Here is a 26,014-nt window from a genome sequence, read left to right as displayed (position 1 = left end):
AGAAGGAGTTTACATAGGCAGCAGTCTAAACTGGTTTTAAACTTCCCAACTTCTTCCAACAAAGATAGATCTCTCCTTTTCCACAAGTGTCACTTTCAAATCCTAAGTAACAACAGATAGGAGATAAACAAAGATGTCCATCAATCTCTGCTTGTAGCCAAAGTTGGGAGCCAACAATCATGTAGGGAACTTTGCTGAAACAAACGAGCAAATCACATCTGACTGAAGCCATTCTCAGTCTTGGCTTCTCGGTTATTCGGTACCTTCTGTGGAGTTCTGCACAGTTAAATACAGCCCATTTATGGACTGTTCACTTGCTAAAGACCCTGCCAATGCATGTGTGTGCCTGTATGTTAGATAGAGAGCAAAAGAGAGTAACTGTGTGTGTGTATAAACCTGGATGTAATCTAATCCTGAACTTATCTACATTTAAAAAAAACTGTAAAAGGCGGTAATCTTTAGCCATTTGTTTACCAAGTTTGTTGTGACTGCTGAGATCTAATTTGCCTTTTTGGCATAGAAAGAAAATACAAACAGCCTTGCCTCAAGCTCAACATGGCTTGTGTGCTGGCTTCTCATTCCTACCCTTCCCATCAACCATCTGTGTGTCCGCCACCCCCATCCACTTCTGTCAATCACACCTTTCATCCAATAATCACAGCCTGTCAACTACATGTCAGGCACAGGATGAGGCACTGGGCTGCCCCTCTGGGGGCTGACAGACCACTATAATTAGAGTAACTGATGACTTACCCCTTACATTTATCCCTTGACCAAAACCATCTAGTTTCTTGTTTATTTCCTTGCTTTCTCTGCTTTCTGCTTCCATCCCTCTATTTGGCTCTGGAGATTTCATATCCATATTTCTATGATAATTTTTCTCTAGATATCTGAATCTGCTTTCTCTCCTGGTCATTCTCCCTCTCTTACTGTATAATAACCTTCCTAAAGCATTGCTTTTATCATTTCATTCTCCTCAGCAACACAAAAGTGTAACCAGCAGGGTCTCACAGTAAACCTCAACTTCTTGTCTGGCTTCCCACATTCTCAATTATGCTCTCCCGGTACCATCTCAGCCTGACTTCCTACAGCCACACCCTTCCCCCATTTTGGCCATTTTCCTCGCTGTCTGCTAGCTTTGCTCTTTTTGTTTATGTGTTTATAACCACGTGGGTTCCTAAACTGGAATGATTTTCAGTCCACCTCTCCAAATTCTACAAAGACCAGACCAAACGCCTCTACGGTTTTCTGAATTACATGAACCCTCACCTGAAACTTTTCTGTAAGGAGTGCTGATTCTGCTGATTGAATAAAAATACATTTGCAAGGAAACCCATTCTGGAGTAACAAAACTTCAGAGCTCAGAGCAGCAAATATGGTAAACCCTTTCTGATAAATCCAATCATGTTTTAGAGCAGGAGTAAGTATTTTTAAGCCCCTGCTGCAACCACTCAAATGCTCTGCTGTCGCATGAAGTGAAAGATCAAACATAAACAAAAGATTTTGACTGTACTTTTCAAAGTTATTTACAGGAAGAGGTGGTTGTCGGGGCAGGGGGTTGGAATTTGGTTCTCGGACTGCAACTGCTGACCCTGCTCTAGAAGAAGGGTGGATACTGGTGAGGATCTCTTTGGATGAGAAAGGACAACTGGACATGCCTCAGGATAGCCTCTGATCCTGGCCGGGCAGCTCGACTGTTCCTTTAAGACAATACATACCCTTGGAGTGGATTTTCAGCCTAAAAGTCATCCCCATGGGAATCTGGGCTGTGACCATCTGTTACAGCTATTTTGGTCAAACAAGAAGAGATAATGAAATCTACTTTGTAGCCTGTGTTGGGGGCGTGGCAAGGAAAGAGGCCACTGTCTCATTCTGCTGTCCTCCAGACTGTCGAGGGGCTCCCCGGTCAGGATCGCAGGATCTTAGAGCAAACCTTCCCCTACGTTCCTTGGTGCCAGGCACTGTCCCCTCGCTTCGTCCTTACACCAACCTTATGAAGTTTCACTACTTTATCATCGTATCTATTTTCAGTTGGAATAAACAGATGAGGTCTTAGTCAATGTTAACTACTGACCCACAGAAATGGTTTGGGGGACTTATATAGGTACGTGTGTTTGGAGAATAAGATGCCCTTTGCCAAGAGCTCTTTTGTGGTGAAAGGTGGTGAAATAATGACAGCTCATTACCGCTGGTCCTTACACCCACCCTTCAGAGAGTATTCTTTACATTTTATTCATGGGAAACTGAACTCACAGGGGTTAAGTAGTTTATCCAACTCTGGCTATTCTGAAAGGTCAGAGTTATGATTCAGATTCAAGCTGGTCTGGCCAAATAGAGCTTTGGCTCATTCCTTTGAGCCCTGTTACCTCCTTAAGTAGCTGTGACCTGAAAAAGCCAAGTTTAATGTGTTTTAAAGGCCCCCAAATTCCTGCTCTGTGTGAAGTGGGGGATGACATCAGCTTGGTGGGTCTCGTATCCTTAGGGAGGGCCTCAGAGAGCAGAGAAGCAAACCAACACCCAGACCTGAGAACAGCAGAAGCGGGTGTAGACCCTTTTCCTTCCCCACCAGCCCAGGGCTCCGCCTGCACCTCCTGATCCAAACTGCAGAACTGATTTTCACGGTGGCGACGCTGCTTTCATGGACACTGTGGCAGTGCCCAGGCAGAGGGAGGCATGTTCTTACCAGCCTGTCATATTAAAATCCCTGTAGAGCATCTTCTTTCCAAGTTCCTTCCTCTGTACTCTCCTTGGAAACTCCAAATGTGTGAACTCATTTCCCAGCAAGTGAGGCTGCATGAATGCCTAATAGCAAAAAAAGAAGAAAAAGAAAAAAAAAAAAAACCACACATATTTAGAGGAAAAAATAAGATCCAAGGATGTTTCGCAAATTGACACAGGCCACATTTATGAAATTAGAAAATGGTTTTCAAATGTTCAGGGAGATGAATAGATTTAAGAACCTGAATACAATATCAACAAATAAAAATCACAAATGTCATTTATAAAAAGACATGACTTTTTCATGTGAGATGATAAATTAATTGTAATCGGAGAAATGTATCTCCAAAGCAAGAAAAAGGTTCACTTTATAATTCAAATTCAAGATGGTTTCACTTGGTTGAGTGGCAGGAAAGCTCACCCTGACTCTCTCCTCCTTAGCTTTCTCTGCTGGCCTCCTGCGCATATTCCTAGTTATCACGGCCTTGGCTCTGAAAGCTGCGTGTGGGTCCCCATGTCAACACAATGGCCTGAGAGAGAGGGCTGGGGCTGTATGCACCAGACAGGAACTTTCTGTTGGACTCCCTCCATTTTGCTCTGCAGTAATTTGATCATGTAATTGGAAGACTGTTCCAGAGCAGATGGCTTCTTCCCCTCCCCCAAATCTCTGTTCACACTACACAGGTCTTGAGCAAACAGCCACTTAGGGAATTGGTGTGAAACAACAAACAGTCTCATTGTCACACTCCAAATTCAAATCCAGTTATCCAAGAGACGAAATGCTCAAGTATGAACTTCCCTGCTTGGAGTCTACACATCGTAGGCAGACCTGCCCCGGATCTGCCCTGTACCAAGCCACATACCTGCTTGTTAGTGGCGTACTGGAAGGGCTCTCTCTTTCTCTGGCAGAGAAAGAGAGAGCAGAGCAGATCACGGCCTGGCACTGCAGGAGAGCCGGGGCTCCCTGCCACAGGACAGATGGCCGTGTCCTTGGCCTGCTGGAAATAGACGTCTCCCGCAGCCTCTTTCCCAGGACCCGACACCAGCCTATCTTCCGCTGATTCTCATGGTGGTTCAGAGGTCTCTGTTGGATGCTAGCCATTAGAAGCCAAGTGTATTAGGAGTCAGAGGCAGCCAAGCTGTACTGTCCCCAGGCTGGTCAGATTGGACCAGCCAACAGAACTCTGAGCCAGGGACGCTGAGCAGGCATGGGGACAGGAGGGGCAGGATGGGGGTGAGAAGAGGGGCTGTCCTGTCCGCTGCATCCCTGACAGGTTCCAGGTCAGGGGGGGATTCTGGAGTTTCTCTGAGGGGCTTTGAAACCTCTGCTGGAAACGAGCCTTGTGCTGCCTATAAGTATCAAGGACACTAAAACACTGGGTTTTACAGAAAGGTTCCTTGGAAAGGAAGAAGGGAACTAAAACTCAGCACAGGTCAGTGGGGTGGGCTTTGGATTCGAATCCAAGTCCTGCACTGATAAGCTCAGTGATTTTCCTGGGTGACTCAACTGCTTGGGCCTCAGTTTCTTTCCTTGCACAGTGAGACTAACTGCAGACTTATTTCATGCTATTTGAATAATGAAATGACATCTAAAGTGCACTGATCATGATGGTCTCTGTTTATAAAAAGAAAATAATTTATCCATCTAATGGTTGTCAAGTCTTATGTAGTATTTTGTAAGCTCTCATTTCACACCCCTAACAATTTTAGGGCAGGACCTAATCTGTGGGGCCCACTGCAAAAGGAAAATATGGAGCCACTATTCAAAATTAAAAATTTGAAGATGGTGACAGTGGAGCATTAAGCCAAGTGCAGACTCTGCGCAACTGCAGAAATCGCCTCCTTGATGGCAGCTGTACCTACAGAGTAGATACAATTTTATTCCTCTCCTTTATTTTGGTCGACCCACGAAAACGAAGGACCAAAGGCATCGGTAGTCAGTGAACAGCACCATCTGTCATATACCCCCTGTCATCTCTCAAAATTTTGGGACTGCATCAGCATGGTGTTTTTGTCTATCTCCTTGCCTTCTAAGCTGGAGTGACACTGACCTAGGGGTTGCCACATGTCAGGTACTTGATAACACCTTATGTTATTACCTTAGCAATTCTATGAAGCAGATGTCATAGGCTCAATTTACAAATGAGGAAACTAAGATCCAAAGAGGTTAAGACACTTAGCCTAAGGTTATCAGCCAGGAATGGGTGATTCTAGGGTTTGAGCTTAACATCAAACCCATAACCTCCATCCTAACCCATATGCTGATCCTTTAACCTGCATACACATTAACAAAAAACAGTGAACAGGCAACAGCGGGCCTGTTGCCGTGCCAAGTCTGAACCACAAACAGGCACGTGTGAGGATCTGGTTAATAAAATTACAGGTCTGCACACAGCTGGGCCACAAGGATGTTCTTCAAATAGTGAGAAATCGTTTAATAACACAAGTGATTAAAGTAGTACAAATCCATACAAAAGGATTCCCTGTGGTCACATACAAAGGTGTCAGAGAGAATATGTAATTACACAGAAAGAGCAAACATACATTTATAAAAAGCAGGCTGCCAAACAATATGTGTCTGTGAGAGTGCATGTATAGAAACTTATGTATATCGTGTCATAGATATACAGATCTATCAAACTCAGAGATCGTGGAGGACAGAGGAGCCTGGAACCACCATAAGGTTGCAAAGAGTGGAGAGGACTTAGTAACTGAACAACAACAAAAACCTTTAACATACATGTATGCATAAGTGAGCATGCACGTGTATAAATATAGGTACACAATACACAAACACACATATACATACCATAACAAACAGGTTATGACCCCAAAGCCATGACTAAGCACGTTCTGTACCCTCGCGCCTTTACTGTTGGAATGTTTGCCTGGGCACTTGTATCAGGAGAAGTCTGCAGGGTAGCTACTACTGACAGGGGCCACCACTTCTCTCCCTCTGGGGATGGGCAGGCTCAAAGGGACCTTGAACCCTCGATCACCTGTGACATCATTGTCCCTTCACATGCAGAGACTTTCAGGGTCTCAACAAACTATCTGCTTCTCCTGTTATAACAAGGCTATTGTAGTTCATCAATTCTAAGATGCCTTTTATTAGATGCGCCATTAGTTACCTCTAAGGGAGGGGAGAAAAGCTGCCAGTTACACTAGACATAATGCTTTCTAATCACTTCAATTTTTAAATTTATTATTTTTAAAGAGCTCCTTTCAAAGTAGGCAAAACTATTATCTATCACTGATTTGCAGGCTTCCCTGGTGGCTTAGATGGTAAAGAATCCTCCTACAACACAGGAGACGTGGGTTCGATCCCTGGGTCATGAAGATCCCCTGGAGAAGGAAACGGCAACCCACTTCAACATTCCCACCTGAGAAATCCCGTGGACAGAGAAGCCTGGTGGGCTACAGTCCATGGGGGTAGCAAAGAGTCCGACATGACCGAGCAACTAATACTAACACACATTTTGCATATTTAGGAAGGAATATGTAAATGAAGAGTATCTGTTAAGGTTGTTCCAAAACATTTTCGCATTTAGGATCTGACAGCACTCATCATTTTCCAGCTCTGGATTACCCTGTGTTCATGATTTTCCCACAAGACCAGGCTGTATTTCAGGGGCTCATTGGGTTTAACAACTTGTAGAAGCACTACAAGCCTCAGAGGCAGGGGTACGGAGTTCTGAAGCCGGCTTTGTCATCCTCCAGAGTCTGCTTTCTTCTGATGCCCACTTGGGGGATGAGGCTGAGCAAGGCTGGTCACTCCTCCCTAAGTCCCTCTGCTGGACTGGTACCTCCCAAGGGACAGCAGCGCTTCCCTTTAGTCTGTGGGGTTTTCCTCCAGGTTGCTGAGTGAGCTCCTGTTCTAAACTTCAGTCCTGGTCTACTGATGTCTACTTATGCCCAAAAGATGACATCCATGTCATGCTGAACACCGGGCTGATAGCAACAATCAACTGTAAACTTAAGGTATGTCCGAAGGTAAGAGAGAAAAGGTATTTTGTTTCTGAGGACTTACTGTGGTATTCAACCCCCACTAATACAATGCCACACCCTTGGGTTCTCTCTCTGTGATCATTTTTCTGCCTCTGGCTAACAGCCACAGCACATTTCACATGCTATGTGGCACATTTTCCATTACAGTCATGCCCATCATAGAATGCATGTGTATTCCATGTGTACTGAGGACATATCCCACCCCCTGATGTATTTCTGAAAGTGAAAGTGTTAATTGCTTAGCTGTGTCCAACTTTTTGTGACCCCATGTAGCCCACCAGGCTCCTCTGTTCATGGATTCTCCAGGCCAGAATAGTGGAGTGCGTAGCCATTCCCCTCTCCAAGGAATCTTCCCAACCCAGGGATTAAACCCAGGTCTCCTTCCTTGCAGGCAGATTCTTTACCATCTGAGCCACCAGGGAAGTCCTTTTCACTATGCTTTAGAATGACCATTCCCATCCTAACTGTAGGCTTCCTTCTTAGCAGCACTTTTGATACTCACCCCAGTTTTATTTGTCAGACCTGATGGAGTTACTGCTGTTAAAGAAAGAAACAACTCAAGAATTAAGTACAAGTAGAACAAATAGGTGGCCGATGAATGAAAAATGAGATGCTACAACATAATGGGACAGGTACCTGTTGTCTTCTAAGAAAAATGCTCATCAGTGAACCTATCATGCAATACTCCTGAAAGTTTGCACAGTCTATCAGGTTGTCACACCAAAATACCACAGGCTGAGGGATTTAAAGCAGCAAAAAATTATTTCTCACAGACTGGAGTCTGGGAAATCTAAGATCAAGATGCCAGCAGATTTGCTGCCTGGTGAGGACTTTCTTCCTGGCTTGCACACTGCTGCCTTCTTGCTGCACCTCACAAGCTTTCCTCTATACTTTCATGCGGAGAGAGAAATCGAGCATGCTGGCATCTCTTCTCATCAGGAAACTAACCCTATCAAATCAGGGGCCCCTCTTACGACCTCATTTAACCTTAATTACTTCTGTAAAGGTCCTACCTCCAAATTCAGTACATTGGGGTTGAGGGTTTCCACCCAGGAATGTGGGGGGAGGAATACACACCTTCAGTCCATCACATGGTCTTGTATGTACTTATGTTTATATATGTACATACACTCAAAGCCACCAAAATATTACACAGTATTATCTGATGGTTTCCTTTCTAACTTACCTATATTCATGAATATGTCTACCAGTAGAAATGGATTATTTTCATTTTGAAAATACTCTCAAATTTTAAACTAGGACTGAGAAAACTCTTGAGAGGAGTTTTACGGCCCTTTCATATTCCCAAAATTTGAGTCACTGGAAGGGGCAACCAGGTAGACACACCTGGCGCCAACGCAGGCGATGCTGAAACCCTCTGCAGCCCAACAGCCCAGCATAGGGTCATCTTGTTCTCAGAAGTCGAGCAGCCCAGCAACTTGGGAACTCAGAAACTTCTTTAGGACCTTCCCAGCATCCAAGCAACATAGACTGGTTAGTGTTACTTCACTAGTGCTGGCCTGCCCTGCTGGAACCATTGCTCAAGTCAGCATTCTGGACTCTTGAGCCTCAAAAGTGACTTAACTCATAATACATGTAAGCACTACACAGACACAGTTTAGAGTCTGCAAAACATGGGAGCTGGGATGTGTTAGGTTCCTTTCAGCAATAAAATCCAGTGATTTTTCTGACTCCAAACTTGTAGGATTCACGGACAATTCTGGCATGTTTTTAACTCCACTGCTCATACCCGAGCTGCTCATAAACACATGCATGATTACTGCCCCTTCCCCAGGCACAGCTAAGGATGCTGGCGTATTAGAAACGTGGGCTGTAATGGGATCGACATCCAAGATGGGAGCAAGCATACATTAGGGTCCCAGGTCGACCTGCAAAATGAAAATTCTCGACACTCTCCTTCACATTCCTTATTTATCTGCTATGCTGAATCTATTTTAGCTTTTTCTCTTTGATGGCGCTATTTGGATTTATGTATGTTAGAAACATCTGCATGGTGACGCAAGTAATACCAGATACACTTGAATATGTTCATTATTTTTAAAACCTCAGCCACACTCTAGTGCCCAGCATAGCACTGACCACAGCAAAGACTCTTAAGTATTTGCTGGAGGAATGAATACAGAACATTCTGACCTGCTTTACACAGTCACCTTTCAGTGACTATTACTTTATAAAGTAAGACAACATAGCTTTCAATTATTAGAAAAAGATAAAACTAAGACCCATGGCATTTACAATCTTGGACTCACATTACATATTTTGGATTTAGTTAACATTTTAACAATCCCATAGATACCTTTCTGTAAATTCTCAAGAATGTGGATACAGTTATGCCATTGAAAACTTCATGATATTCCACAGTCCTAAGAATATCTAAATATGTTGCCTCTTCTCTACCTAATAAGCACGCCGACTAGAAACCTAGAAACATATTTTACACTAAAATCCAATTTCAATTGTGCTAGCCTGCCCCATGTTAAGAGAACAAAAACAAAATCCAACAAACTAGACTTCTTTTTGTACCTCTATTTATCCTAAATCTTGAGGCTCTCCTTCAAGGAAGCATAACTGAATGCTGCTAACTAAAGGCGGGGGGGTAGAGGTATATTTGGTGTTCGGCTGTGTACCATAAACGGCACCTGGGGGAAAAGGCTTGGTAACCACTGCCCTGGCAAAACCGCAGGCAGGTGGCTGAGAGTCTTTTAAGGACTCTAGAGAGTGCAGGTTTGCTAAAAAAAAAAAAAAAAAAAAGAGGGTAGAACATGTCCTTGCCACTTAATGAGAATCCATTTCCAGACATAGTTGTGTCTGGCCAGGAACAAGAAGAAGTTTCTCTGGGGAGAGGATGCTGGAGTAATCACTGTGCCAAGAAATGGCAGGATATGGAGATGGGGCAGGAAGATCGAGCATCTTCTGGCTGCTCTCCTCTCTGGTCCTGGGCAGAAACCAGCATCAAGGGAAGAGGAGGCTGGTGAGCACAGTACTGTGAAGTAACACAGCCGTCCCGTCTCAGGGACAGTCTCTGAGTCACAGAGGGATTGAGCTATAACAGGAGAGGACAACCTGACAAAGAGAGGCCTTCTGGAATGTTCCAGAAGGTCTCAGTAGAGCAGAGTGCATCCCTGAACCCAGAGCAGATGGACCTGAGCCCCACCATCCTGGGATGGGGGAGAGCTCTGAGCATCCTGGCATGGCAGGGAGAAAATGGAGTGGAAGCAGGAATCCAGATCCCAGGAAGGGATATGTACATACTGGGTCCTGGAGAAGGCTGAGCACCAGGCCTCCTGCAGACACTGAGATAGTAGTTCCCAAGGTTACTAAAAACTGCTGCTGAGGAATACAAAATGTTTCCTTCTTTTAATAAATTTTCCTTCTGCCACTTTGTGATCAGCTTGCCAGTGAGTAGTGAGAGTCAATAAGGGGGACTGTGTCTTATTGGATTTGGGGGTATCCAGCCAATGGAATTCATGCAATTAACACATAAGCTCCTGCAGGCATGGGTACCAGGGGTTAGGGATTCAAAGAATTTAAAAAAAGAGACCCCTCTGCTCAGAGCTCATGCACTAGCTGGGGAGAATGAGGAAGGCTTATAGGTGGGAATGGAACTATCTTCAAGAATAAGGAACAAAGAGTGGGGTCACTGGGTGGGGTCAGAGAAAATCTGAAAAGGATTTTTGCTCATTATTTAAAAATTGATGTATAGTCACTTTACAGTGTCTCAGCAAAGTGATTCAGTTATGTGTGTATGTATTTTTTCAGATTGTTTTCCATTATAGGTTATTACAAAATACTGAATATAGTTCCTGTCCTATATATATATAGCAGGACCTCGCTGTTAATTTCACACATAGTAATGTATATATGGGGGCTTCCCAGGTGGTGCTAGTGGTAAGGAACCTGCCCCTCAATGCAGGAGACATAAGAGACTCAGGTTCAATCCCTGGGTTGGGAAGATCCCCTGGAGGACGGCATGGCAACCCACTCCAGTGTTCTTGCCTGGAGGACCTGGACTGAGAAGCCTAGCCGGCTACAGTCCACAGGGCCGCACAGAGTCAGACATGACTAAAGCTGCTTAGCATGCACACAGTATATATACAAGTTAATCTCAAATTTTTGATTTATCCCTCTCCCCCACCTCCACTTCCCTTTTGGTAACCACACATTTGTTTTCTACCTGTGAATCTATTTCTATTTTGTAAATAAGTTTGTATCATGTTTTAGATTCCACATATGAGTGGCATCATATGACATTGGTCTTTCTGTCTGGTTTACTTCACCTAGTAGGATAATCTTTAGGTCCGTCCACGTTGCTGCAAATAGCATGACTTCATTCTTTTTAATGACTAATATTCCATTGTGTGTGTGTGTATGTACATATATATACACACACATACATCACATCTGTATCCATTCATGTCAGTGGACATTTAGGTTGCCTCCACATCTTGCCACTAAAATAATGCTGCTATGAACACTAGGGTGCATGTATCTTCTTGAATTAGAGCTTTTGTCTTTTCCAGATATTTTCCCAGGAGTGGGGTTGCTGGATCATATGATAACTCTATTTTTAGTGTTTTAAGGAACCTCCACACTGTTCTCCATAATGGCTGCATGAATTTACACTCCCACCAACAGTGTGGAAGGGTCCCCCTTTCTCCACACCCTCTCCAGCATTTATTATTTGTAGATGTTTTAATGAGAGCCATTCTCACTGGAATAAGGTGATACCTCATTGTAGTTTTGATTTGCATTTCCCTGATGATGAGTGATGTTGAGCATATTTTCATGTGCCTGTTGGCCATCTGCAGGCCTTCTTTGAAAAAAAATGTCTGTTTAGGTCTTCTGCCCTTTTCTTGATTGGGTTGTTTCGTTTTGTTGATACTGAGCCGTGTAAGCTGTTTGCATATTTTAGAAATTAAGTCCTTGTTGGTCCTATCATTTGCCAATATTTTCTTTCATCCTGTAGGTTGTCTTTTCATTTTGTTTATGGTTTCCTTTGCTGTGAAAAAGCTTTTAAGTTTAATTAGGTCTCATTTGTTTATTTTTGCTTTTGTTTCCATTACTCTAGCAGATAGATTTGAAAAAATACCGCTGCAATTTATGTCAGTGTTCTGCCTATGCTTTCCTCTGGCAGAAAAGTATCTGAAGAGCTAGTCAGGTAAGAGCTTCGGGGCAAGTGCAGCAGAAGCCACCGCAAAGAGGTGGGAAGCAGCAGGGGCTCCTGGAGCGACTCTCAGGGGAGAATAATGTGGGACAGACAGGAGGCAGAAGTGTGGCTTCCGGGAAAACCTGTCCTGCTGCTTGGCCGTGAGCTCTTGCAGGAGGTCCCCTTCTGCAAAGGGTGATCCACACTTGTTGTCCGACTCTGTGGGACCCCATGGACTGCAGCACACCAGGCTTCCCTGTCCTTCACCGTCTCCCAGAGCTTGCTCAAACTCATGTCAATGCTGTTGGTGATGCTATCCAACCACCTCATCCTCTGTTGCCCCCTTCTCCCCTTGCCCTCAATCTTTCCCAGCATAGAGTAAATGAATCCAAAGCACTTTAAAAAAAACCCAACTTTTCAAAGAAATATACAAATGGTATGGTGCTCTGATCATGTGGGTACAGGTGAGTGAATTTTCATAAATTGAACGCACCGCACGGCTGGCATCCAGATTAAGCAGCTGAACATTCACCAGCACGCTAGTGTCAGGCCCCCGTTCAAATCCCGCTGCTTTTCCCAAGGGGAGCACTAGCTCCAGACTTTCCAGCTGTGTTTGCCTGTTTCTATCCGTCCTATGGAGTCCTATCGGTTGGAAGTTGAGTCTGCAAAGATTTATCCATGTTGCTGCATGTATAGCTTATTCATTCCATCCCGTGACTGTGCAAAGTTTATTTATCCATTCTACTCTCCATGGGCATCTGGAGAGTTTCCAGCTTGGGCTCTGACAACAGTGCTGCTACGCACAGTCTCATCTTTTGGTGTAAACAGTGGTACACACTTTGTTAGGTATACACAACAAGGGGTGCAATTGCTGGGCCAAATCCTTTTTCAAAGGAGTTGTTCCAACTTCCACTCTCATCAGCAGAATATGGAACGTATAAACACTCATGTGTGAAATGAGAAGGCGCATTCCAGGATAGGAATGTAAACTCCTCTAACTAGAAAAACACCATATGAATTAACTTCTTAAATATTCTAGACCCTTCAGTATGTGAAAGCAAGTTATCAACATGAGGATTTTCTGTGTTCAACATAAATCTTCTTAAAAAATTGAATAATATCTCCTCTTTCTAGCTCTTAGGGGGAAAACTCCTGTCATATTACACAAGAGAAGTATTGGAATCCTTTAAATTTCAGGATGATTTATCCATATAGGAAGTCTAGGTCACAAATGAAATGAATAATGTCAGCCAAGGGACTTCCCTGGTGGTCCAGGGGCTAGGAATCTGCCTTGCAGTGTGGGGGACATAGGTTTAATACCCAGTTGGGGAACTAAGAACCCACATGCCATGAGGCAACTAAGACTTGACACAGCCAAATGAATAAATAGATTTTTAAAAATTAAAAGATGATGCTGGCCAAGCCTAGGTGATCACTAACAGTCACACAAATGGTCAAAGGAGGTGACCATTCCAGAGCCAAGGCTGCCTACCTGACGTACAAAGCAGAAGGAGAATATTCTACCTCGGGCTAAAAAAAAATGAAGGAAAATGTGAAATGACTGAGACCTAAGTATGTATGGGTTGGAGTCTTTCACAAAGAATTCCGTCTTAACTTGTCCTTAAAATCTCAAAGTAGCAAAAACCAAGCTTGTATATATAACCTATTACAGAACTGGATATTAAATAAAATTCTGTCTGGTTTATGTGGATGTCAAGGAAGGTTCACATTTAAATCTAGACATGGGACTACACTCATCAGCCAGAGAGAAGTAGCATTCCCCCAAATCAACTTTAAAATTGTAAAACTGAGATCTTATGATAAAGAAGCCACATGGAAACTGGAATACAAATAGAGATATTAAACAAAATTGCCTAGATTTGTCAACCCCACCACAGTTTAAAGTACAGAATAAGGGATAAAAGTGCACATTTACATAAAACATATAAGGTTTCCATATTCATATGCCGACTGTTTTTTATTCCCAAGTAAAATTCTGTGGAAAGGCACTCATTTGTAGAGTGAACAACTCATGTCAACAAAAAAGAAAAGTGAAGTCGTTCAGTTGTGTCCAACTCTTTGTGACCCCATGGGCTGTAGCCTACCAGGCTCCTCTGTCCATGGGATTTTCCAGGCAAGAGTACTGGAGTGGGGTGCCATTTCCTTCTCCAGGGGATCTTCCTGACCCAGGGATCAAACGAGTCTCCTGCATTGCAGGCAGTCGCTTTACCGTCTGAGCCACCAGGGAAGCCAATTCCCTTCCCTTTGCATAAGCAAAAGGAATTGAGAAATTATAAAAGACCACAGTAGTCCCACAGGCAGGGGGGCCATGAAAGAGTTCTGTATATAGTTATATTTAAAAACTAAGACATTTTATTTTGTCTCTGATCTAGGTCCTCTTGTAAGCACTACGAATACTAACTCATTAATCCTCACCCCTATCCTGTGAGGGTCCTGCAATTGTCCTATTTCACATACAAAGCAACTGAAGCACAGAACACATTTCACAGACAGTTAAGGTTTTGCCCTAATAAACCTCACTGAATCCTATCTATCTTTCTCAAAGCATATTTAACTTTAATGTACTTGAAGGATATATGACATTATCTTGCTTCCTTACACTAAGATCAATTTTTAAGGACCTCACGGGCAGATAGCTCTGGCTTTCGGTGACCAACTGTTTCTTATCCATATGCTTTTATTGTGGTAAAAGTCACAACATACAAAACACACTATTTTAACCACATTTAACTATACAGTTCAGTGGCATTAAGTGCATTCACACTATGGTGCACATCTCAACATCTCCCACCTCCCCAAATTTTCACCTTCCCAAACTGAAACTCTGTCCCTATTGAACACTAATCCCCCATTCCCGCCCCTCCCCCCCACCCCGCTCCTCGGCATCTACCAACGCACATTCTGACACTGTGAACTTGACTATCCTACATACCTTGTATAAGTGGAATCAAACAGTGTTGTCTGAACCTAATATATATTGGAATCATGTGCCCAAGTTTTTATTCAGAATACTTCGGGGGACAAGGACTAAAGAGGCTAAAGATTATGGATATGTAGTAAGATGGATTTTTTTTTTTAAAAGAAAATGTAGGAACTGATTCTCATGATGATTTTGCTCCAGTATGTGGGATTCATTTTCTTAGATCTGCATAGTAGATTCAGAATGCCTCCATGCCAAGTCTTTGACCTGTCCTAACCTGGAAAAAATCAGACGTCAATTTATATTAATTAAAAAAATCTGGCTCTAGAAGTGGTGAGCTTCAATTATCAGAGTCAACGTCTTCAGAGTCTTCCCTGAAGCCAGGCTGCGCTCCAAGGGCAGCCGAATATAAATTCTGCCTTTGCAGCCCTGGGCCGTGTCAGTTTCACGCTCTAAAATTCTGGCTTCCTCATGATACCTATGTGATCAATGGAACCTATAGTAAATATGAAAAATGTCAACCACTTTAGCCTACCATTGTTTTTTTTTTTTTTAATTCAAGATTTTGAAACATAATGTAGTTTTGCAAGAGGGGAGCTAGATGGGGCGAGAGAAGCGGTTGGAGTGTGTCTGTCCTTGACTCAGACATCAGGCAAAGCAAAGTGGAGGTAAGTTCTCTCGCTGTGACTGCAGCCAGGCTCTCAGCTTTACACCCTGCTCTCATGGTTAATGGGGCTTCCCAGATGGCTCAGTGATAAAGACTCTGCCCACCAATGTAGGAGACGCAGATTCGATCCCTGGGTCAGGAAGATCCCCTGGAGAAGGCAATGGAAACCCACTCCAGTATTCTTGCCTGGGAAATTCCACAGACAGAGGAGCCTGGTGGGCTGCAGTCCATAGGGTCACAAAGAGTCGGACACAACTGAGCACACATGAACTCAAGGTTAAGGGCCACGTGGAGGTGGTGGGACAGCCATTTTCACTCACTAGTGTGCTTGACCTTTCCAGTTATAGCCTCTTGTCTTAAAAGCAGGCACAAGCTTAAGCAATATACTTCTTGAGTGTGAAAAATCCCAGAGAACCAAGAGGCACAGTGCTGTCCCCTTGAAACCTTTCCCAGTTCAGTACTAGGGAAAATGGCAGACAGACTGAATCAGACTCGGTGTAGACAGCTGGGGGCAGGTCCAAGGACACCATCAGAAATCACCTCAGATAATGTTGCACTTGTGTGCATCCAGTGTGCATCTGAAACCCACTTTCATCCCCTCTGCACATTGCCCTTGATGATAAACAGCTGCCGACTCGGATTATCTACAAGGACAGACGTACATTATCGGGAGGTCTGATGATACCAGCGCATCTTAATGTAGTCACATCAGAGCTTATAAACAAGTCTCGGCAGAATGGAGGGGAAGCCGTTCCTCTCACACCTCAGGGCTGTAGAGGTCCCCCGTGGAGGGAGGTCTGTTTCTGGCTGTCACCTGAAGCAAGAATGGGGCGATTTCCTGGAGACTAAGCATCAGAGGAGTAGACTCTGCTGAGAAATGCCCATAAACCAGACTGCTTTCCCTCCGATGTGGGCCCTGACTCCACCAGAACTGTCCAGGTCGGTGGACTCCGTAAAATATTTTATTTCAATCACCCTGGAAACATTAAAAAAATGAAAAAAAGCCCAGCGAGAAAAGAGCAAGGCTTATTTGTGACTATGATCATCAGCTCTCCCCGGCTGCTGGGGGGCAGAAGTGCATGGCCCCTGACCCCCTCCCTCGCACACCTGCTACATTCCATGTGAACACGTCAAACCCTCAAGCCTGCTTGATTAATCACCCAGCCCAAGAATCTACGGAATAAAGTTCATGTTACCTGGAGAACTATATGAAGGGCCCTCTGAGGTCAGGATGCAAGACCAAACAAAATTAACGTGCCTGTCACATCCATCATCTTGTAATCTGCTTCCAGTTCCATAACCCCTGAACGTCTGGACTGTGCATACCAAGAACATTTCTGTTCGACGTGGATCAAAACAGTTCATGGACAAAGGGCTCTGAACTCTCCCCACCCCCAAGAAAATCATTAACCAGTTCCGCAAGTCAAACAGCCCTGGGACTGCAGTCATCTGCTCAAACCAAATCTCAAGGGACCTAGAAGTTTTTGAGATTCTCTCATAAATGTTTCTTGAGACATAATGACAATAAAATTTGATTTGATCTAAGAATAAGGAATACATTGTTAACTTTCCGGCAACATACTAACTCGTTTAGATCATGTAAAAGATACAAAGCTCTCACTGCACAAAACAGTTCTACAATTAGTTCAAGCCAACTGATGTTCCCCAAAATAAACTGGCAGGATTAGATTGTAACCTGAAATTATAACGTATATACTGCATTTCATACTATCATGAGATGACTTTTTAAAATCATTTTCTACTCTTGTTTTCTTTGTGGCCATGCTGGGTCTTTGTCGCTGCGTGGGCACTTCTCCAGTTGTGGAGAGCAGGGACCACTCTCCAGCTGCTGCGCTACTCCCGAGTGTCGGGCTTCTCATTGTGGTGGCTTCCTGCATTGCGGAGCATGGGCTGCAGGGTGCGGGGGCTTCTGTAGCTGTGGCGAGTGGGCTCAGTAGTTGGGACTCCCGGGCTCTAGAGCGCAGGCTCAATAGTTGCGGTGCATGGGTTTAGCTGCTCTACAGCATGTGGGATCTTCCTGGATCAGGGGTCAAACCTGGGCCTCCTGCATTGGCAGGCGGGTTCTTCACCCCTCAGCCAACAGGGAAGGCCCTTGAGATGACTTTTTATTGTGATCTCAGGACATGGGATGGATATTTCAAGGGCAGTATGCCTACACATTTCACTCAGGAGAAAGGGAGACTCAGAAACACTGTGGGAGAAACCCAAGGTCACACAGCACTTGCCCAGGCTGGGCTGAGAGAAGTCCATATCTCACTTGTGTTCTCCTCTCACAATTGATATCATTTTCAAGATTTTATGCTATAAACCTCCCAATTCTCTAAAATACGTTAAAGATTTGACCACAAGTTTATTTTATGCTGCTAGACCCCTAGTTCTCTCAAATACTTCACCACGAAGATTTGCATCACAGATCATGTGAATATTATTCATGGATTTGTTCATTTCAAAGCATGCATTCCTAGACTCCTGACAGAATAGGAAGCTGGACAACCAGGATATTTTATGTTTTGGTCATTTACACTCCCATTGTCTGGGAAGACACGTTTTAGGTATAATTTCCATGTAGAGAAGCCTGTATGGTTTAGCAGCTAGGATGAAAAAGAATGGAAACAGTGTTCTCACCCTTAGAAATTCAGATATTAGACTCAGTTTTGTGGGCTAAGAGTGTCCACTGATTATGCAAGAGTGACACCCAATTACACATTAATTTTGGTAACATTAGGAGTGATTCTTAAATAAAAATAAAGGGGCAGTATCACTGTGGTTTACAGGCCAGTAGAACCTGAAGTGACAAGACTTTGATTCATCCAACAGTAAGCAAATGAGAACCATGTGCCACGAAAAATTCTGCATTTATTATTTCATTTCATCCTTACACTTGCCTTCTGGCGTTCTCTGTGCCCATTCCTGACAATGAAACTGGGGACCAGTGAAGGACATTCTAGAAATCATAGACACAGTCATGTGACAAGGCTGAGCTCTGAAGTCACACACATCTTATTCAAACTGTCCCAAGGTAGACCAGTGACACTGGAATCCCACTCTGAACAAGGTCAGCACTCCCCTCCCTCCAGAAAAGTTAATGTTTTAAGCTCTGGGTACCATTTTTTGCCACACAAAAAAATGTGAAAGTATGTCAAAATACAAAAGTGAATCTGCTCTTACTCATCACCTTCAGCAGGAAAACAGGATATGGTTTTTACTAAGAAGCACGGAGGTGGTGAGGACAGGGTGGGCCTGAGGCTTGGTGGGGCAGGGAGGCACAAAGGCATACTGCCTGCTGTGAGGGGTTTTGGGGGAGGGTGGGGAGGTGCTTGGTGCTTGGATAATGATCCAGACATCAATATGAATGCTTCAGTCAACAAATCCTGATCAATATCAGCTCTGTGCTAGGTAACAACAAGGTAAGAAGCCTAAGGTAAGGGGCCTGCCTCCCAAAGGCTCAGTCTGGAAGAAGGGGAGACAGAATATGGAATAAGCAATAAAATACCACACGTTGACAGCTATACTACGGGCTTCCAGGCAGCGTGAGGCACGCACTGGGGACTGGCCCCCCGATATGGGGAGGTGACACGTCCTGGAGGAAGTGACATTTCTTCTGGGGTCTCAAAAAATAAGGAGGAGTGTTCCTGGCAGAGAAGAAGGGAAGCGCTATCCAGGCAGAGCTTATTTCCAAAGGCACAGAGGTTGGAGAGATCACGGTGTGTCTTGGAAATGGAAGATGGTTCTCCATGGCCACAGCCCACAACGCACCCTGTCAAGAGGTGGGGGCAATGGCGAGATGATGCTGGAGAGGTGGGCGGGAAGCCCGATTCTGAGTCTGCTGTTTGTATACTGTGAGGAGTCAAAGGGTTTCAGGGAAAGAAGTGTGAAGTGTGAAGATCATGTTGGAGGCTTTGTGGAAGATGGGCTGGAGAGAGCCAGGCAAGTGGCAGGGAGGCTGGCTGTTGTCAACTCTACTTGGAAGGACCCGTGCAGCAACACAGCCACCCAGCTGGTAAGTGAGGATGGGGCCAGGGTGAGATCCTGCTGGTGGTCCCTTTTCCCTGCCAAGACAGACAGACAGACCAAGTGAAGTGCTCTAACATCTGGGCTGCCCAGAAAGATTGGCACCCCATCCCAATACTCTTATCTGGAAACTCCCATGGACAGAGGAGCCTGGTAGGCTGCAGTCCAGGGGGTCGCAAAGAGTCGGACATGACTGAGGAACTTCACTTTCACTTTGCATTTTCATGCACTGGAGAAGGAAATGGCAACCCACTCCAGTGTTCTTGCCTGGAGAATCCCAGGGATGGGGGAGCCTGGTGGGCTGCCGTCTATGGGGTTGCACAGAGTCGGACACGACTGAAGTGACTTAGCCAGCAGCAGGAGCAAACAGCGATAGATGGGTTCAAAAATAATAGTAAAAAAAAGAAGAAAAGCTTTTACTTCGGGTTTAGATTCCTACTGTCTTGTGGACCAGGTTAACCACCCAAATCAACACAGCTCAGCTATTGAGGAAAACCAACACAACACAGTCATGGGAACTGAGGGAAGCTTGGGCTTCTTGGGCTTCCCTGGTGGCTCAGATGGTAAAGAATCTGCCTGTAATGCAGGAGACACAGGTTCAATCCTTGAACCAGGAGGATCCCCTGGAGATGGGAATGGCAACCCACTCCAGTATTCTTGCCTGGAGAATTCCATGAACAGAGGAGCCTGGAAGGCTACAGTCCGTGGGGTTGCAAAGAGTCAAGCACGACTGAGCGATTCTCATTTTCACACAGTTTCTTGTTAAACCAACCGAAGTCATCGAGTCCTGACTATTCCCACGTGCCAGAATTAAGAGACACAAACGAGTTCCTTTCAGAGTAGGTTGCATCAATTCTTTTCTAAGAGCAGAAGTCACTACCTTAGCCTTTTATCTAAAAAGAAAGCCAACTGGCAAGAAAATATATCATCTACAGACTATATTTGCAGCTGGTCCCCAAGATGCCCACTGCAAAGCAGTCCTGGATCACAACCATCATCATCAGACTGAGATCATAAGCCTAAAGCCCTATGGCTGGGATATCAGGGCAGGACATTTACTCCGTTTTCCAGAAAACTCAAATCTTCAACGAAGCAAAAATTCTCAAGATCTGAAACACCAAACGGCCCTCCTACAGCCTGCTCATAATTTTACTCCAAAGAGTGGAATCTATGTGGAGAATCTCTTTTCAGGTTAGATACAGATTTTCGGACACCTGCATTTCTCCTGAAGGGCCCCTGAGACTTTGTATCAGAGCATGAAGTCATGGGGTGTCATCAGGTTTCTGGGGCTGCCTCCTCCTCACATGAGATGAATACTCATCTGTACCCTTTGAGTTAAAGTGAGTGGCAAGCCGGGGGACAAGGTATCACATTCTTTAATACCATGCTTCATATCGTATGTACCAAATCATTAAAAGAAACAGAGCATGCTGTGTCTTTGATTGGTCACAGATGGGAGAAAACCAGCCACCATAATAAATTCACAGAGGTGGAGTGTGTCGTCACACACGAAAGCAGGATGTGTGATCCAGGAGGTGTGTGTGGGGTGGGGGGAGTTAGGGCCATATGTCATTTTACTGTTGTGGGTCTGCTCCCACGTCAATAGCAATGTGTTCCTCCAAAACAGCTCCGATGCCATCACCGAAGCCGCAGCGCTCTGCCAGACCCACGTGGCACTTACCAGGTACTGCAGTCGCTGGCGCTCGGTCTCAGGGGTGAACTCTGAAGACATGGGGATGATTTCTCCGTTTCTGATGATTATGGCCCTGAAAGGGTGAAAAGGCATGTCAGCAGCCAATCTCATAAACACGGCGATTTTGTGATGACGCCACAGCTTGGTTCAGAATACACATGAAACTCTCAGGGGACCTTTGTTCCTCCAACTTGCACAGCAAAGCTCAGTGTAACCAGCTCTGGAGCCCTCACCCTACTGTAGGTATCTCTAAGAGCACGATGTTCTCTTTTTCTGCTAGTTTAATGCCCAGCACCAAGCATACCATTTGGCACATGACAGAAGCCCAGTGAATAAATGGATGGATCAATCAGTGATGCACAGAGGCTCACTCTGGGCTAGTGCCCTCCAAGAGAACTTCCTGTGATCCTTAAAATGTGTGCCTTAAACTGAGCAGTCCAAGATGGCAGCAACCAGCCCCATGTGGGTACTGAGCATTGGAATCATGGTCAGTGCAAGCTGAGGGGCTTCCCAGGTGGCGCTAGTGGTAAAAAGCCCATCTCCCAATGCAGGAAACATAAGAAACGTGGGTTTGGCCCCTGGGTCAGGAAAATCGCCTGGAGGAAAGCATGGCAACCCACTCCAGTATTCTTGCCTGGAGAATCCCCATGGACAGAGGAGCCTGGCGGGCTATAGTACATAGAATTGCAAAGAGTTGGACATGACTGAAGCGACTTAGCATGCACGCACACAGTGCAAACTGAGAAGCTGAATAGTTCATTTTATTTCACTGTAATTAATTTAGCTTTAAGTTAAGCAGTCACAAGTGGCCTAGTGCTTGAAGTAGTCGACAGGGCAGTTCCAAGTGTTCGTTACTCAAAGTATCTGTGGGCCAGCAGCACGGGCCTCACCTGGGTGCTAGTTAGAAATGCAGACTCTCAGGTTCTCCGCAGACTTCCTATACTGAAATTTGCATTGTCATTAGATTCCCAGAGGATTTGGAGGCACATTAAAATCTGAGAGCAGCTGACCCAGACTCCTGAGTTTCTAGGGTAACATCTTGGGTCCAGGGAAAACCACTGTCATCTCAAAGTTCAGGAAATTCACAAACTCCCAAAAATGTGCCCAAGAGCTACTGCTGACTCCAGGACTTTTGAGAGAACAGAGCTCCCCAAAGCCGACATCTAAAGGAGAGGATACAGGATCGATCAATAGCAACTTTCCCTAAGCCTCTTCCCGTGGAGCCTCCTGTGCTCAGGCCTTGTTCTGCAGTAGTCCCTGTAGCACTTACTTCCCAAATTATCGATCAGCTGTGGTGGAAGGCTGCCATTTCTACAACAAACACAAGTGGCTGGGGGAACTGCATTCTATTTGAACCCCAAAGCTCCCCAGTATCAGGGAGCCAGAGACCTGTGGGCCCAACACACTTCTCTGTGAAAACCCATGGGCATGGGGAATGCCATCAATGAGCTCAGCTCTAGGTGGATGCCTCGTTGACACGGGGAGGTTGCATTCTTTGTGCCAATAAGCCCCTGGCACCCCTCACTCCCGCTGCAGAGGCAGGCTGTCCCTGACTTGGAAACAATCCCTATTAAGGGCTGCAGCTGCCCTACCCCTCCCCCTCCCTCTCACCACCTGTGCCCAGTTGCTGCTGTCATAGAAACTGGAGGAGGGGGGCAGGCAAAGGAGGAGGTGACACCAAAAATCTTGGGGGTGTTAGAGAATTTAGGGATCCAGGAGGAAAATGGTAGAAGTGGTAAGGAAATGGAGAAGTTTGGGGAGACTAACCCTGGGGAGAGGATGCCTCGTGCTGAAACACACACCTCACTTCTTTTATTATGCTGCCAAAAAATAGGACAAATTAAAGATTCCTTGCTGTAAACCCAGAGTCACTTGTAAAATGCAACCACCTCTCCCTACCCCAAGAAAGGTGATACCAACCATTCACAAATCAGTGTGAGTTAACTGAAATTGTTTTTGTCCTACTTAACAGCTGAGAATAACTGTAAAGAGAGGAGTCTTGATAGAGGATGAAGAAACTTGGAGAACTTGAAATAAGGGGTCAGGAATGTCAAGGTTAGGGCCTAATCTTTTCTTTTTTCTTACTGTGGTGAAAGTCACATAATATAAAACATACTATTTTAACTATTTGACTGTACAGTTCAGAGGCACTAAGTAGATTCACATTATTGTGCAACTCTCAACCTCATCCATCTCCTGAATTTTTCACCTTTCTAAACTGAAACTCTGCCCCATTAAACACTAACTCCCCACTGCCCCTTCCCTCCCGCCTCCACTCCCCCATTCCCATGGCATCTACCAATGTACTTTCTGACTTTGAATTTCATCTCATTTAAGCAAAATCAAACAGTATTTGTCTGTACCTAATGTATATGCAGGTCAGGAACCAACAGTCAGAATCGGACATGGAACAACAGACTGGTTCCAAATAGGAAAGGGAGTACGTCAAGGCTGTATATTGTCACCCTGCTTATTTAACTTACATGCAGAGTACATCATGAGAAACGCTGGGCTGGAAGAAACACAAGCTGGAATCAAGATTGCCGGGAGAAATATCAATATCAAGATTGCCGGGAGAAATATCAATAAACTCAGATATGCAGATGACACCACCCTTATGGCAGAAAGTGAAGAGGAACTAAAAAGCCTCTTGAAAGTGAAAAAGGAGAGTGAAAAAGTTGGCTTAAAGCTCGACATTCAGAAAACTAAGATCATGGCATCTGGTCCCATCACTTTATGGGAAATAGATGGGGAAACAGTGGAAACAGTGGCAGACTTTATTTTTTGTGCTCCAAAATCACTGCAGATGGTGACTTCAGCCATGAAATTAAGACGCTTACTCCTTGGAAGGAAAGTTATGACCCACCTAGAGAGCATATTCAAAAGCACAGACATTACTTTGCCAACAAAGGTCCATCTAGTCAAAGCTATGGTTTTTCCAGTAGTCATGTATGGATGTGAGAGTTGGACTGTGAAGAAGGCTGAGCGCCGAAGAATTGATGCTTTTGAACTGTGGTGTTGGAGAAGACTCTTGCGAGTCCCTTGGACTGCAAGGAGATCCAACCAGTCCATTCTAAAGGAGATCAGTCCTGGGTGTTCTTTGGAAGGAACGATGCTAAAGCTGAAACTCCAGTACTTTGGCCACCTCATGCAAAGAGCTGACTCATTAGAAAAGACTCTGATGCTGGGAGGGATTGGGGGCAGGAGAAGAAGGGGACGACAGAGGCTGAGATGGCTGGACGGCATCACTGACTCGATGCACATGAGTTTCAGTGAACTCCGGGAGTTGGTGATGGACAGGGAGGCCTAGCATGTCGCAAAGAGTCGGACACGCCTGAGCGACTGAACTGAACTGAACTGAATGTATACTGGGATGCATTTTTAAGGTTAATATATGTCCTATAAACAGACTGTACCTTCTTCTTTTCCCCGTCCTGTACAGAAGGTTCTCATTAGCTGTCTATTTTATACATAGTGGTGTATATATGTCAGTCTCCTAATCTCCCAATTCATCTCACCCTCCCCCTCCCCCTGCTGGTGTCCATTCTTTTGCTCTCTGCATCTGTCTCTCTATTTCTGGTTTGCAAATAGCTTCATCTGTACGTGGCAAAGTACGTCAGAAAGAGAAAAATAAATATTGTACATTGCACACATGTGGAATCTAGGAAAGCAGTACAAGGCCTAATCTTAAAGTAGCAAGAAGGGCTCCGAGAACATGTGGGAAGAGAGCAAAAGGCATTCTGCAGCCAATTCCCACGGCAATCTTCTGTTTCCAAGTTTTTCCTGGAAGCTAGTCTTAACTCTTTTCTTTCCCTTTTCCTACATAGCCCCTGAATTCCAGCTTCCAGGCTCAGACTAGACAGGTGGGTAGCTGGGAGGGAAGTTAAAAGACAATGAGGAAGGGGAGGAAGGCAGAGAAAGTGGAGGCTGGGGTGTCATTCAGTGTGGCCTGTGGGGAGGAGCCAGCAAATGTCCAACCAGACGTGGGAAAGCCTCCTCTAGGACCCAAGTGTCGGGCGGTCAGGGGCCTGCTCCGTTTGGTTCTATTATATTCCAAATGCTTGATGTCGTGCCTGGCACCTAGCAGGAGCCCCATGAATATTAATTGAATATAAGAACAGATGAGAGATGAATGGATAAAGAAGGTGTGGTGCATATACACAGCGGACTACTACTCAGCCACAGAAGGGGATGAAGTTGGGTCACCTGCAGAGATGTGTGTGGACCCAGAGTATTTCGTACAGAATGATGTATGTCAGAAAGAGAAAAAAACAAATATCGTTTAATGGCTAGATGGTATCATCGACTCGATGGACGTGACTTTGGGTGAACTCCGGGAGTTGATGGACAGGGCGGCCCGGCGTGCTGCAATTCATGGGGTCGCAAAGAGTCGGACACGACTGAGCAACTGAACTGAACTGAACTGAACGCATATATGTGGAATCTAGAAAATGGTAGAGATGAACACATCTGCAGGGCAGGAACAGAGACAGAGACACAGAGAACAAATGTGTGGACACGGGGAGAAAGGAGAAGGGGATGGACTGGGAGACTGGGTTTGACACACAGACACTGCCAAGTGTAAGACAGACAGCTGGTGGAACCTGCTATATAGTACAGGCAGCTCAGCTCAGTGCTCTGTGATGACCTAGGGAGTGGGACCCAGGGAATCAAGATTGCCAGGAGAAATATCAATAACCTCAGATATGCAGAGGACACCACCCTTATGGCAGAAAGAGAAGAGGAACTAAAGAGTCTCTTGATAAAAGTGAAAGAAGAGTGTGAAAA

At 44.9% G+C, this 26,014-nt stretch overlaps 1 protein-coding gene across 1 annotated transcript in view; it reads right to left on the bottom strand.

The window, feature by feature from the left end:
- Positions 1-26,014, bottom strand: part of PPM1H (protein phosphatase, Mg2+/Mn2+ dependent 1H) — a 293,423-nt gene that overhangs the window by 70,193 nt on the left and 197,216 nt on the right. The window contains exons 5-6 of the mRNA XM_068971237.1: positions 21,215-21,299; positions 2,684-2,802 (exon numbers count right to left, since the gene is read on the bottom strand). Coding sequence (XP_068827338.1) covers positions 2,684-2,802; positions 21,215-21,299 — 204 coding nt within the window. The remainder of the gene's footprint in view (positions 1-2,683; positions 2,803-21,214; positions 21,300-26,014) is intronic.

This window comes from Capricornis sumatraensis, chromosome 4 (genome assembly GCF_032405125.1).
Source record: "Capricornis sumatraensis isolate serow.1 chromosome 4, serow.2, whole genome shotgun sequence".
In the NCBI taxonomy this organism is placed as follows: domain Eukaryota; kingdom Metazoa; phylum Chordata; class Mammalia; order Artiodactyla; family Bovidae; genus Capricornis; species Capricornis sumatraensis.
This window is presented reverse-complemented; position numbering and strand designations above follow the sequence as displayed.